This window comes from Protopterus annectens, chromosome 11.part0 (genome assembly GCF_019279795.1).
Source record: "Protopterus annectens isolate FY-2018-M chromosome 11.part0, PAN1.0, whole genome shotgun sequence".
NCBI lineage: Eukaryota > Metazoa > Chordata > Ceratodontiformes > Protopteridae > Protopterus > Protopterus annectens.
The window spans coordinates 50,571,563-50,587,291 of NC_056745.1; the positions used below are offsets into that span (position 1 = coordinate 50,571,563).

General features: G+C 43.0%; 1 protein-coding gene across 1 annotated transcript in view; it reads left to right on the forward strand.

The window, feature by feature from the left end:
* The window catches only part of ADAMTS20 (ADAM metallopeptidase with thrombospondin type 1 motif 20), a 3,636,702-nt gene that overhangs the window by 2,156,883 nt on the left and 1,464,090 nt on the right, over positions 1-15,729 (forward strand). Inside the window, exon 25 of the mRNA XM_044087413.1 lies at positions 2,598-2,762. Within this exon, the coding sequence (XP_043943348.1) occupies positions 2,598-2,762 (165 nt within the window). The remainder of the gene's footprint in view (positions 1-2,597; positions 2,763-15,729) is intronic.

The following is a 15,729-nucleotide window of genomic DNA, read 5'->3' on the forward strand; positions in this document are numbered from 1 at the left end:
TATAGTAATTCTCCTAGATTCAGTCAGGAATGTAGTGAAGCTTAGTTTACATATTTTTCTTTCTTTATTTGAGACTGTCCTGCAGTGTTGTTTTAAATATTACTGTGCTTTTGAACTCTGATGTCACTGTGAGTATATATTTAGTATTGTCTCATTCTATTATTATTTATTATTAAATACATTTTTAAACCTTTCATTGTGGCTGATTTGTGTAGAGATATTAGTTTTGGGAGTACTTGGATATGTATTTGGTGACACTGAGGGCCACTCCTAATAGCCTTGCTCTTGGTCAAACTACCATTTATATTAATAGTGACATTACACAGTAAGATTGGACACCCTTTGTTAAGGGCCTTAAAGTAGCTGATGAGGAGTTGGCTGGTGGCAGTGATAACTATCTTATAGTCTGGGCAAAAGGGGGACATAGCTAGTGAACCTGTGCCTGCCTTTCCCAGGTATGTGTGTGTGTGTGTGTGTGTGTGTGTGTGTGTGTGTGTGTGTGTGTGTGTGTGTGTGTGTGTGCGTGTGTGTGTAAATCAAACCTCAAAGAGTATGTATGTCAGCTACTTGGGCAGGGACACAAAGCACTGTTTGGACAGAGAGGGTGGTGAAGGTCTTGGCTTGGCCGCTCAGCTGAGATCTCAGTTCTATAGCTGTGCCAATGGGGAGTCTTATTGGGGATGCGGAGAAAGAGGGAGAAACCAGCCACAAACTGGCTATGGTCTCTTTGTGGTCTTAAGGGAAATTGGATTTGATGCAGAGAGCTGCATTTTGTAATAGTGTGTGTATATCTTGTAATCCTCCCAATGTACATCCTCCACTGTTGCCAGTGGTGAGGATTGAGGCTCCTTGATTACTGGTACAGTGGTGCGGCGTCACAAATGCCATGTATGTTTAAAAGTAGCATAAAATAGCTTGATGTCACAGCCTGCACTGCACTTTTCTTTCCCTGAAGTATGGTAAGCTTTTGATATTCTTTATGCATATTGCTGAGGTCTGCCATTATTTGATGAATGAGGAAGTTACACAGAATCCTATATTGTCTTAAAGTTCATACAGATATTTAGTATTTTTTTACTAACTGAGTGACTGCACTCAGATTTACTAATGTGCATATTCTAGTCTGTAACACACCATTGATAGTAGAACCTTAAAGATCATATTTAAAGGTGTGAAACAATGTGTTTTGCAACCTTTAACAAAAATATAAAGTTTAAAAGATTGCTTCCAAACGTGGAAGACAAACGTTCTGAGCCATTTGTGGGAGGAATATTCATGGGCAGGCAGGAAGCACTTGTATCACATTGGGTTCTGAGTCCAATTATGCTGGATTAGCATAGATAAGTAATTGTAAATTAGTTATGTAATTGCCAGACTATTAGCCTTTAGACATGATCTTTTACTTCAACTGTGTTATCTTGCAGTACTAACAGATAGGTAGGATTGGTAGGTTGTGACACACAAGTGAAAGGAATAGGCTGACAGATACACATGCAGAAATTTATGGATTTATAGATACACCCGAGTTAACCTCTTTGACTGCCCTAGTATGTATTTCATTATTTAATAGTGAATGAAAATAGTTTTATGTCTTTGCATGGTTCACTGCTGTATTATCAATTCAGTTTGTTTCTGAGCTTTCTGTGACTAAGAGCAGTGCTGTTATTTTTTTAAAACAGCATAGCAACACAGTTGAGAGTCTTAAGGCTGTGGGTTGCTAAAAAGTTATGTTCAGTAGTCCTGAATCACTTTTAGTCAACTGCTCCCACATAACCTCTGAAAAAAAATTTTTTTTAACAGTGTAATAAAATTGAAATTAATAATTAAATGAGTTTATAGTAAAACATGGGATTAGGAAATAAAATGTTAAATAAATAATTCTGACATTTTTTTAAGATTTGCCATTCAGTGAAATAATTTAGATTTTTTAAGGTTTGCCTGTAAGTGTCCTGAAATGTAATATAATTGTCTGAGGGCAGTCTTGAGTTTTTGACTGGGAAGAGGATCTGAGTCAAAAAAATTAACTAGAATGTTCTGCTTTATGTAATTCAAGCTATTAAAAAGCTATCTATCATTGTTGATACCTAAGCAGTAGCAAACCTTCCTAGTGTTATAGGAAGTATGTTCGTCTAAGTGTAGTGTGTCTTCTCTTAGAATGCATTGTCAGGATTCAGGCTAAATGTAATTATATCCGTAAAGTAAGTCTGATGTGTGTGTGGGTGTGTATTGGAAATATAAATGTGATGTTTCTTCTCTTAGAATGCAGTGTCAGGTGTCAGGCTGAATGTAATTATGTCCATACAGTAAGTCTGATGTGTGTGTGGGTTTGTTGTGTGTGGGTGTGTGGTATGTGATTGTGTGTGTGGGTATATGGGTGTGCATGTAGGTGTGTATTGGAAAAGGGATTTCCTTTTCAAGATGATGGTTGGTTGCCCTGTATGTGGTGCTTGAATCTTCTACCATTAAGGAAGAGTGGTATATATCCGAGATCCATATAGTAGTCTCAAATGTGTATCTGCCCGTCCCCCTTAGGATTAATATTTGGTATAAGAGCAAAACAAAAGACTGTAAGCACTGTTTTTATCTTTCCATTTCAGTGTTCTGTGAGCTGTGGGAAAGGTACTCGTGCTCGTTATGTGAGCTGCAGAGATGCTAGTGGTGGAGTTGCAGATGAGTCGTACTGTGTACATTTACCTCGACCTCAAGAGTCTTCATCATGCTTTAGTTCATGTGGCCAGTGGCATGCAGGTGACTGGTCATCAGTAAGTATTATACAGTTAAAAGCTTTATCTAAGTATTTCTATGTTAAAGCAAATGTAATGACATTAACTTTTTCTTTTCACTAACTAGAGTGAATCAGCAAATAAGTCGAACACATTCACTCGTGTCAGACATGGAGATTAACAGAAACACGACATGGAGATTAACAGAAACACTTCTGTTTACAGTAACAAACAATAAGTATATACTAATGTTAGCTGCTCATGGAAGTTTAGCAAGACAGCATTCCTTTGTAATTCCTTTCCCTTTGTTTGCTTGATAACCTGGTAGTATTTAGTGGATATGGGACTGTGCTGACACTAAATGACTTACAGACAGAATCAGGTGTAACCACCTTCATACCCCCCACCCACTCTATGTCCGATACTTATAAACATATTGCTACATTACATCTGTAACTCCAGTATCCTATCACCATAAACGTATATCAAAATGTCACCAGTATGCTTCACCTTCACTGTGTTAATACTTACTCATTAGTACCTCCCTCTGTCATACATCCACCCACATACCCTGCTTTAAAAAAAAACAACTCTCTCTCATATTACCAAAGTGTGCTGTACCGATACTTATAAACATATTGTTACATTACATCTGTAACTCCAGTATCCCATCACCATAAACGTATATCAGAATGTCACCAGTATGCTTCACCTTCACTGTGTTAATACTTACTCATTAGTACCTCCGTCTGTCATACATCCACCCACATACCCTGCTTTAAAAAAAAGGAAAAAAACAGCTCTCTCTCATATTACCAAAGTGTACTCTACTTTTTGGTATTTGAGTTTACTTTAAGCCAGTTTGTCCATCTCGTGGTTTTCTTTCCTAAACTCCAAAAGTTATGGAGAAAGGTACTTCATACCTTGGATGTCAACAGACAAATCAAGTGTTATCTTAATAGAACAAAATCTTTTAAAACATGTGATCAGTTGTACCTTTTTTCATAAAGGTAAGAAGAAGGGACAGTTCCAGGCAGGGTCCAAAGCTCTTTCTACCAGGCCTTGGTTTCATTTTAGGCTTTTTGGAAAGGTTAGATTCTAGAAATATTGTAGAAGCAGTGTCTTGGTCCTTTGTGTTTACTTTTACCAAGCACTACAAACTAGATTCCTTTCCAGGTCAAGATCAGGCTTTGCCAGGACCACTCTCCAGGGGCTTCTGAACAATTCCATCTCTCAAGTATTGTAAGCTATGGTAATCTACCCATATAGCTTAGGCTACTGCTTCAGTTATTAATATGACGAACATAGTACAAGTGTGTAATTAAACATACCATAACAGTTGATGTTGTAATGATCACTGCTACAGTAACCACTCTTTCACTCCATCCCCCTTGTATTTTGTGTTCTTTTTTATGTCAGGTTGTAGACATGCAGTTTTTTCTTTTCCTAGCATTGTCTTCTCAGAGCTTAGTCTTCCTCTGTCAGTTGACATGAAAGCTCTAAAGGGCTTGGTGCTCAAATCTGTCTTTTTAGTAAGCTCAGTTTGAGTTTATGGTTTGGGCATGTTGAAGGTGCCCTGAAGGTTTGAAAGCTGGCCGACTTATATCCTGTGCAGAATATAACCCATATAACTTACACTACTGCTGTAGTGATCATTCAAACATCTACTGTTATGGTAATTTTGCTTGTACAGCTGTACTGTCTTTAAAAGACAGAAGCTTTGGATTAAATCTTCTACAGTCAAATAATGCTTGATAGATTCAGACTGGTTGTAACATTTCATAAGACTAGAAATGGCAATAATTATTCCTGACACTGTTTTCATAATTATCAGTTGCAGGAATAGTGGGGCACTTTAATGACAATGCACCGTAAGCAGCAGTGTGGGAGATTACCTCAAAATGCTGACAAAGGGGTCTTTACCTAGAGTTGCAACCATCCTGAAGTTGATTGTAATGATTAACTGGTGTGGAATATGTATAGCCACTCACAAAAGAGTATGGAAGGTAAAATTCATAACACAGAAAAATGTTCTTTTGAAAAGGTTTCCCTCACTGACATTTGGCTGAGTTTTCCCTGTGTGTATTGTGTGGATAATAGTCAAGTATTGGGTAACTCATAAAAAGGAGGCCCAAGTCTTTGTTAGGTATATTAATTTTTTATTATTATTATTTAACATTTGATGTTCTGTAGTCCTATCTCGCCTTTATTCTTACACATGGGTTCAGAGCCGATCCTCGGCTCCTACTCAGCCTATTACAAAGCTCATAGTCTTCTAGTTGGCTCGTGGCTAGGTAGGCATCCCATGGTGCATCAGTATAATCCCCAGATCTCGTATGCCACGTCGACTAGTTCAGATGTGCTTCTTCTTGGCCGTGGCCAAGTTTAATACTTTTTGCTATTTGTATTATATTACAGTTTAACTTTTCTAGTTATATGGCCTTCTTGCTGAAGTGTTTTCTTTCTTCACTTTAGATACTTATTGTTGAGAACTGTTTGACCGTTGGCCTTGTTGTTCTCTTTGGTATCCTGTGTGCCACTCTTTTTCTATTTAACGGGCGTTTTTGCTCTTTCTTGTTTGCTGTGCTTATTACCGTAGAGAGTTTGCTATTTCAATAGTTTAATAGTTTATATATTTAGTGCTTGCTGTTAAGGTGTGCGTTTGCGCTCATTTAACCTTTTCCGTGTACAGTATTCATTAGTGTGCGGTGTTTATTAGCATTAGTGAGTTAGCATTAGACTTTTTCCGCCTAGCTTTTAGTCAGATATTTAGCTGTTTAGTTGACAAGGGTTCTTTGTTATTTCCGACCCTTTTTGTCCTACAGCGTAGAATTTGAGTAAAGTTCCAGACAGTTGGACATTTTATGGCTTATACTTTGTGTGTGTGTGTGTGTGTGTGTGTGTGTGTGTAGTATATTTGGTAGTTTCTAACCCTTAGTCTCTCCTTTCTAGGTCCTTTTAAGTTAGAGGACCTAGTTTTCTGTCTTTTTCTCTGCCATGGCTAGGCCTGTTTGAGTTACAGGACCTAGGCCTCATGGTGGTGTGACTGTTAGTGCGGTAAGGGCTAGGCCTGTTTAAGTTAGAGGACCTAGTCCTCATTGTGTTTGGGTTGTGTCTTTTTTGCTGCATCTCCATACCATATCTAAAGAGGCAAAAGATCATAAACCCTTGGGGTTTAAGAAATGTGCAAAATGCTCTCAGAAAATGTCTATTACCAATGGCCACAGTAACTGTGTGTATTGACTCAGAGCCATCCATCTGCAAGAAACCTGTTTGTTTTGCCATTCTTTCAGTGCCAGGGTCTTACAGGAATGGAAGAACTAATATTAAAAGGTCTCCTTAGGCCTTCTTTCGAGGAAGACTTGGCCAGTTTGTCTTCTTCGTTCAAATCTCATGCATCTAAAAAAAGAAAAGGCTTCCAAGAGGCATTCCCTGGCATCATCCGGTGCTTTGGAACCGCCTCCTAAACTTTCAAAACCAAACAAGATTTCCCCCTCCTCGGCTGCACTGATCTTGGAACTGATCCAGGTCGTTGATACTATGACTCCAGTGTCGGCCCCATGCATTTCAGAGGTGACTACTGATAGCAATCATCGGAGCCAGTCCAGAGATTCATTGCCGGTCTCCCCAACTTTAAGGTCCCCTATCTTACAGAGGTCCAGATCTCCCACACTGTCTTCCAGGAACCTATCAAAAGATGATGTGGAGAAAGTAGTGCTGAGATTCCTGAAATTGTCTGCCTTGCCAAAAATGTTGTTGGCTCCGACCCAGTTGATCACGGGACCGCTTGAATCCATTTCCCCTTCTGTGGTTCCTCCTCCGAGCTGCACTGGGTTTTCGGAGCTGGAGTGTTCGGTAAAGCTGGTTGTGGAACCCTCGGTTCCAGCTCCCCCCGAGGCTGTCTCTGAATCGAGTTTTGCTCTGACACCTTCAGTGCCGTCTGGGGTGTCTAGGAGCTGAAGCTCTCCAGTCGGCCCCGACAGGGACACTTGGACCCCGGACCTCTTCGGTTCCGAGTCTCCCTCTTGGCCCGTCGGCTAGGGTGAGCTCGGAGCCTACATCTATCTAAGAGCAGATGGCTCTGGAGCCGATGACTTCCTCTGTCTCCTCGGAGCCGAAGAGGTCTGCCTTTGAGATGATGCAGAGTGTTTTGTCTTGCTCATCAGCTTCACCAAGGGGTACTGACACTCTTCCGCCTCGGGCACCGACCTCCGTCTCAGCACCTACTCCCTCTATTGACAGCAGAGACCTGCAGCCTCAGGAGTCTATGGCTGCTGGCCCCCACTCTTCCGAGACCTCCCTGGAATATCCTTCCGAGGAGCCCCCTCAGAAGAGGACATGCAAGAGGCAGCATGTAGACTCCCAGGATGAGTCTCTTACCTCCGACACCAACCTTGAAGAGTCAGAAGGGTCCCCTAAGTCATCCTCTGATGATGTCTCCTTCGTAGACATCTTGGAGATCCTTAAGCAGAAGTGCCCCTTCTGATGAGGAGTCAGTGTACCTGAAGGCTTTTGGGTCCCAACCTTCAGCCTCTTGGGTGTCTCCACCTTTCGACGAACTTCTAAACCTTGTTAGTCGAAAGGTGTGGGAGACTCCTGATGCCATAGATCCAGTCCCCAGGAGACCCAATAAATTTTTGTCAGCCCCCAAGGAGAAGGAATTTTTGTCCAAGGGGTGTGCCTGTAGATGCCATGGTGGTAGCAGTGGCCACTAAGAAGGAACTAGCAGAGACTTCATCTGTCCATCCGCCGAACAAGGAGTCTCGAACGATAAATAGATACGGGAAATGTATCTTTTCGTCGGTGGCATTTACTCTTAGATCACTAAACTACCTAACATACTTTATAAGGCTTCAGAGAGATCTCCTTAAGGAGTTGGGAGAGACTCTACAAGGTACATCTAATGAAGGAGTCCCTGATAAGGTGTCTCCTCAGTTGTCCACCTTGAATTCCATTGTTAACTCCTCCATGAGGCTGATTTTTTATGCAGCCAATGGAGCAAGCAGGGCAGCGGGTTAAGGAGTTTCCCGTAGGAGGCACTCCCGGATGAGCTTGTGTAATTTTGCGGAGCTGTTCAAGTCTACCTTTACCAATGCCCCCTTTGACGGTTCTTCCTTGTTTGGATGCAAGGTAAAAGACACACTCACCAGGTGCAAGCAATAATTGAAAACACTGTCTGCCATGGGATTATGTTTTACCATCCTCTCTAGACCATACCCCAAGGGTCAGAGAGGTGGTAAGTTGTGGTTCAAGAAGTCCCAGAGGGTTTTCCTGGATGCACAGGGTCACTCCTCCTTCAGAGGCAGAGGAGGAGGAGCAAATGGTAGATGTCGCCCTAGAGGCAGGGGCGGACCACAAAACCAGGGAGACCGTGATTCGTTTCGAGGCTGACCCCATCAGCGCTCCTGATGTGGGGCCCGGCTGTGCTTCTCTGGAGCCAGTCAGGGGGTCACATTTCTTTGTATCCAGAAGCCTGGCTAAGCATAACCCGAGACAAATGGGTACAAAGTATTATCACCAGAGGTTATTCCATACCCTTTTTTCTTCCACTTCATTTTCCCAAGAGGATCCCGGATGTTCCACCCAATCACAGGGATCAAGCAACTGTAGAAGTGCACAAGTTGCTCGCAAATAGTCATCCAAACCGTCCCCATAGACCAAGTAGGCTTCGGAACTTGCTCCAGATTCTTTTTAGTGCCAAAACATACAGGGGACTGGAGACCCATCTTAGACCTTAGCAAATTAAATGAATCCATAAAGAAGGACAAGTTCCGGATGGTGACACTGCAGTCTATACTCCCTCTATTAGGGAAAGACACTTGGATGTGCTCAACAGACCTCCAAGATGTGTACTACCACATAAAAATGGACAGAGCATCAAGGAGCCATCTACTCTTCAGGCTGGGAGCCAGTCACTACCAGTTGCATGCTCTGCCCTTTGGTCTCACCACAGACCCCAGGGTGTTCACCAGGTGTATGGCAGTAGTGACAGCTCACCTGAGACGTCTAGGATTCCAAGTGTTTCTGTACCTGGATGACTGGCTCCTGACCGCCTCCACCAGGCATCTACTTCTTCAAACCAGAGATTCCACTATCCAACTTTGTGCCCAGTTGGGGATTACTATAAATTGGGAAAAGCTTGCCGTAATGTCCTCTCAATTAGTGACTTTTATAGGCGCAAAAATAGACACAGTCGCCATGTTAGCTCGTCTTCCAGGAGAAAGAGCACAGAACCTCATACAAGTCCTTTGTCTACTCCCCCTCCAGAAAGTAAAGGCAAAGACAGTGCTGAAATTCTTAGGGACCATGGCCTCCACCATTTTGCTAGTCCCTCTTGCCAGATTGCACATGCGGATTCTTCAGTGGCTCCTGTTGTCCCAGTGGTCCTTTCAACAACTGCCTCTATCCCACCACATCATTTTAACAGAGTCCTGCAAAAAGGACCTCCGTTGGTGGATCCAACCCAACCAACTTACAACAGGCACCCCATTCCTTCCTCGTCAGCTCGTTGCTACTGTGACCACGGGTGCCTCACAGATAGGGTGGGGGGCATTATCTAGGCAGGACTATCCAGGGCACATGGCAAGATCACGAGGCTCACCTGCATATCTGTGTTCTGGAGATGAGGGCTGTGCTTCTGACATTGCAAGCACTCCATGACTTTCTTCCTCTTGGGACGATAGCATTACAATCAGACAACATGTCAGTAGTATGGTATCTCAACAAACAAGGCGGAACCAGATCTTGAGAAGCTATTCGTTTTTGGAAATGGGCAATAGCTTCACAGCGCTTTCTAGTGGCAATGCACATCCTGGGGACAACCAACGTGATAGCCGACAAACTTAGCCAGGCAATCTTGATGCCTCATGAGTGGTCTCTGAAGCAGGAAATAGCAGAACAGATTTTCCACAAATGGGGACAGCCTTGCTGTGATCTTTTCATCAGTCTGATCAACTCCAAATGCAGCAGCTACTTTCCCCTTATCCCTCCACCTGGAGAGTCAGAGAGAGATGCACTTGTTCACGATTGCTCCCTGGGTCTCCTTTATGCTTTTCCCCCCTTTCCTCTTATATCCAAGGTGATTCAGAAAGCAAAACTGTTGGGAAGCAAATTGATTCTCATCACTCCTTACTGGCCTCGTCAGGTTTGGTTCCCCTTTCTTGGGCCTCATCTACTAGACAATCCATGGCTTCTGGACCCAGTGCCAGATCTCTTGATGCACATGTCAGGCTCTCTTCACCCCAGCCTTCACACCCTCAATTTGACAGCTTGGCTGCTCCAGTTCCATCCCTAGTCAGGCTTCATGATTTTTCACCTGCTGTGACCCACATTCTCACATGTTCTCACAACCCCTCCACTAGAAAGTTATACACCAGCAAATGGAGAAGGTTTTCTTTCTGGGCTGAGGAAAGGAATATTGACCCTTACACTGCATCCATTCCAGTGGTTTTAGAATTTTTTCTGAAATTTTTCACCAGGGTTCTGCTGCCATCACCATGAGGGTTCAGTTGGCAGCAATATCAAATTTTCATTTGGGCCAACATGAGTCTAATCTGATGTCACACAGATTGTGCAAAGCCTTCCTTAAAGGTGTTACTTTGCTGAGACCTCCCCTTCAGGAACTGGTAGCTTCATGGGATCTAAACTTTGTCCTGTCCAAATTAACATCTCCACCCTTTGAACCTGCTCATTCTTGTTCGTTGAACTTTCTGTCTTGGAAGACTTTGTTTCTGGTGGCCATCACATCTGCTAGACGAGTATCAGAGTTACAGGCACTGTCTATCAAGCCCCCTTATTTGATTTTCCACAAAGATAGAGTATCTCTTCGCACAAGTCCTTGTTTTGTCCCTAAGGTGTGTTCTCATTATAACTTGAACCAAACTATAGAGCTTCCAGTGTTCTTTCCTAATCATTCCAAAGCAGCAGAATACAAATTTCATCAGTTGGATGTTCATAGACAATTAAGGTTCTATCTACACTGGACCAAGGAATTCAGGAAGTCAGACCAATTGTTTGTATCCTTCTCCGACTCCCAGTTTCCAAAGTGACCCGTTCGAATTGGATTTCCAGTTGTATATCCTACATTTACTCTTCTGATGGAAATCCTTTACCATTCAAGATTAAGGCTCATTCTGCAAGATCCCAGTCTACTTATGCATCCTGTCAAGCCAGGGTTCTAATTGATAATATTTGTGCAGCAGCAACCTGAGCTACCCCTCACACCTTTATTACTCATTACAAATTGGATTTGACCTCTAGGGCTAGAGCCTGCTTTGGTTCCACAGTACTCAGGAGTATTTTTCCATGAGCCATCCAAGAATAAGGTGCTAGGGATGCTGTCCCATGTGTAAGAATGAAGGCGAGATAGGACTACAGAATGTAAAGAAGTTATGTACTCCCCATAACATTCCATGTTTGTAGTCCATCTCACCCTTCATTCTTACGAACCCACCCTCCTACCCCCGTCCTGGTAGGATCTGGAGACAGAAAAAATTTTCATAACAGGTGGAGACCTTTTATTATTGTTCTTTCTGGATAGTTTTTGTTCTGTTTTTCTATAGTTTAGCAGCAAACAAGATCTGGGGATTATACTAGTGCACCATGGGATACCTACCTAGCCACGAGCCAACTAGAAGACTTTGAGCTTTGTACTAGGCCGAGTCGGAGCCGAGGATTGGCTCCGAACCCATGTGTAAGAATGAAGGGTGAGATGGACTACAAACATGGAACGTTATGGTGAGTACATAACTTCTTTTTTGCCAGGATAGTCCGACTGGACAACAAGTGTCCATTTTCAGCGGAGTCCTGGGTAGAAAAACTCCATAGGTTTACAGAGAGAAGAAAAATTTACAAAAGAGACATTACAGAGTAGTAGCATACAGATTGCAGACTTTACAGCCGTTAGTATACAATAAGAGGATATTCCCCTTTTGGTTGAAATTACAAGTGCGCAAAATATACAGTGAGAGTAGATAAGAACCTGGTAGACCATTGCATGATATTTCGCAATTGAATAAGAGTATATAAATGTTTAAGTTTTCCATGTATACATTCAAGCAAATATACATGTAAGAGTATACATACATATACATGCATACACATATGCATACATACATATATATATGTATGTATACACACACACATATGTGTGTGTGTGTGTGTGTGTGTGTGTGTATACATACACATGCATACATAGATAGACACACACACGTACATACACTCATATATAGGTTATTGCTCACACATGGATAGGTATAATTAGATGGTGTTGTTTGTGTTGTGTAGAAATAGTAAGTGGCCGAGGCTTCAGATGGTCAATTACAGTTGCATAGATGGTTGGTGAAGAGGTATGTTTTAAGTAGGCTTTTGAAGGAGTGTGTGGAGTTTTGTAGTCTGAGGTCAGGGGGAAGGTTGTTCCATATTTTTGCTATTTCATGGGCAAATAGTGATTCCCTGGAGTTGTTTTTGAATGTGATGGTTAAGATTAAGGCTTTTTTTGGAGGACTGAAATTGTCTATTTGAATTGTAGAAGTTCAGCATGCCAGCCAGGTCGGGGGTTTTCTCAGGATAGTACAGAATTAGATGAGCTAGGCTGAGCTGATGGTACCGTAATAGGTTCGGAAATTCAAGCCAGTGCAAGGCTTGTAGGGAAAGGCAGTGGTGGGATCGTGATTTGGCATTGGTAGTGAATCTAGCAATTTTGTTGTAACAGATGGAAAGTTTATTAAGGTCAGTTTTGTAAAGATTAGTTAGAACTGCCGATGCATAAAGTAGAGTAGATAGGAGGTGGGTCCTGGCTTTTGCAATTCGAGATTCAGTGGTTAGATAACTTTTACGGTGATAGAGGGTACCTAGCTTTTTGTGGACTTTAGTGATGGTTGTTGATATGTGCTTTGTGAATTTGAGTTGCTGGTCAGTGGTAACTCCTAGGAGTTTAACCTCAGTGACGGGTGATTTGGGTTTTGTGGACTTTAGTGATGGTTGTTGATATGTGCTTTGTGAATTTGAGTTGCTGGTCAGTGGTAACTCCTAGGAGTTTAGCCTCAGTGACGGGTGATTTGGGTTTTGCTGGTGGAGAGTACAGAGAAGGTAAGGCTGCTTGTTTTAGCAGAGTGGAAAAGCATTAGTTGTGTTTTCTTGGGATTTAGTATGAGTTGTGAGTTAAGCCAATTCTCTATTTCAGAGAAGGCTTCTTGGGCTTTTTGTTGGAGAAGTTCGATGTTGGGTGCAGAGCATATGAGAGTTGTGTCGTCAGCATATTGGACTAGGTCGATTTTAGAGGTAGCTGAGTGTAGTTAGTTTGTGAAGATATTAAAAAGAAAGGGTCCTAGGATTGATCCTAAGGAGGTTGGGAGTGAGGGGGATAGAGAGTTATGCCATTTGACGGATTGTTGGCAGTTATCTAATTAGCTTTTAAACCAGAGGAGGGTGGGGTTGTTAAGGTTGAGGTCAGAGAGTCAAGACAGTAATTTATTATGTGAGACTGTGTCGATTGCCTTGGATAAATCTAGGAAGGTAGCTGAGACAAATTTACCCAGATTCCTATGGGAGTTTATAGTATTAGTGAATTTGAGTTGGGCAGTGGTGGTGCTCTTAGACAGGCGAAAATCTGTCTTGGGTTGAGGAGAGAAGGTTGTTGGTGAGGAGATAGGAGAGGAACTGGTGATGAATACATCTTTCTAGGATCTTAGAGAGGGGTGAGAGAATTGCAGTTGGTTGATAGTTTGAAAGGTCTAGGGAGGGGCCACCTTTATGGAGTGGTATGATATATGAGGTTTTCCACAGGAGTGGAACGGTGTGTTCAGTGATGGATCTTTTTATTAGAAGTGAATTGGGATAGGCTGTAGCTGTGGATGAAATTTGGAGTTATTCAGCAGGAAGGTTATTGGCTGCAACGGTGGTTGGTTTGAGTTTGTCTAGGAGTTTTTGGATAGTAGAGGTAGAACAGACTTAAGTGTGAAAGGTACAGTATTGAGTTGGGTTTGAGGTGGTTGTGGGGTGTTGGGGAAAGTGATGTTGTTTAAGAGTTTGAGTTTTGAGGAGGTGAAATAGTTATTAAAGCTAGAGGCTATGTCCAGGTCTGTACCTGTTATATTGAGTGCGGGAGTGGTGGTTCATTTGGGCTGTAGGATGTTATTTATTGTTGCCCAGGATTTTTGTGGTTTGGTACTGTATTTGTTTTGTTGAGTGATACAGTAATTTTGTTTATCAAGCTTAACCTGCTTACGAATTTTTATTGCTTTGCTGCACTAATTACCTTTGAATGTTACAGGGCACATTTCAACTTTGTTTGCCTTATTATTGCAGCCTGTCACTTGATAGTAAATGCTATTTATTTATGTTTTGGTTACTTGATTGTCCATATGGGTTATATTGTTGTATCAGTGGAGGCCTCTGTGTAAAAGCTGTGTACATCTTACTGATCAGCTTTGCAACAAGGTAATGAAGTAATAATCAAAAGAAAAAGCCCAGCGGAGTGAATGCTCAGTGGTACAAGGCAAAAACAGATTTAGTAAAAACAAAGTTAATAGCTGATGAGCAAGACAATGAAGGGTACTGATGATACCAAAATTCAAAAACTTTCCAAAAACCAACGATTAATAGTCCAATGAAGACGATCAATTAATATCAAAAATCAGGTTTATTTAGATTCCTCTTCTCCCTCCCCGAAAGGTCCGCGTTCTGTCTCTGCACCACCGGTCCCCACCAAGCGTAGAGACCCAAAGCCTCAGTCAGCCCCAGAGGGTGACCCTGCTCCTCAGAAGCTTCACCAGATGTCCCCTCTGATGAAGTCCCGAGGAAGAGATTGTGCAAGAGGAGGCACCTTGATTCCCCACAGGAATCATTGACATCGGACACTGACTTGAATGAGTCAGAGGAGTCCCCACGGTCCTCCTCAGAGGATGTCTCGTTTGCCGACATCCTGGAAATTCTCAAACAGAGGGGTGACTGGCAGTCACTTGCCCCCACTGAGGACGAGTCGGTGTTGCTGAAGGCTTTTGGGGCTCAACCTTCCGCCTTCTGGATAACTCCGCCCTTCGATGAGCTAATGGATTTAATAGCTCGAAGGGCGTGGGAGTCCCCTGACACTTTGGAACCAGTCCCTCGGAGGCCCAATTAAGTGCATCACTGCACCCCAGGATAAAGCGTATCTCACCAAGGGAGTCCCAGTTGATACTATGGTGGTGGCGGCGGCCACCAAGAAAGAAATGTCTGAAGCATCTTCCTCTGTTCATCCTCCTAACAAAGACTCTAGGATGATGGACAGGTACGGGAAGCGCATTTTTAGTTCAGCGACTTTTTCCATGCGATCGCTGAACCACCTCACTCATTTTACCCGTCTTCAGAGAGATCTCCTCAAGGAATTGGGAGATACTCTACAGGGTACCACAGATTCTGCTGTATCAGACAAGGTGACAGCACAGCTCAATACCCTAAACTCTATCGTTAACTCATCCATGCGGCTCATTTCGTATGCATCCGAAGGATCGAGTAGGGCTGCAGCTTCAGCGATCACTTTGAGGAGACAATCCTGGATGCGCCTATGCTCCTTTGCGGAAGCCTTCAAGTCTTCCTTTATTAATGCCCCCTTTGATGGCTCCTCGTTGTTTGGGCCCAAAGTGAAGGGGACATTCATTAGGTGTGAGCAAAAAGGAAAGACCCTGTCTGCCATAGTGGTCCATTTTTCCACCCCTTCTAGACCATACCCCAAAGGGCAAAGAGGTGGAAAAATGTGGTTCCGGAAGACTCTGGGAGCTTTCCAATTCACACCTAGTGAAACCCCCTCCAGAGGCAGAGGAGGGGGAAGGAATGGAAGACACCGCCCAAGCAGTAGAGGGGGTCCGCAGAACCAGGGAGACAGGGATAGCGCCCCTGGGAAGCCCTTCCAGCACTACTGAGTGGAGGCTCCGGCTGTCCTGCTCTGGAGGCAGTCAGGGGTCGCTTGGTTTTATACCCAGAGGCCTGGCTAAATCTCACTTCAGATTCCTGGGTAAAAAGCATAATA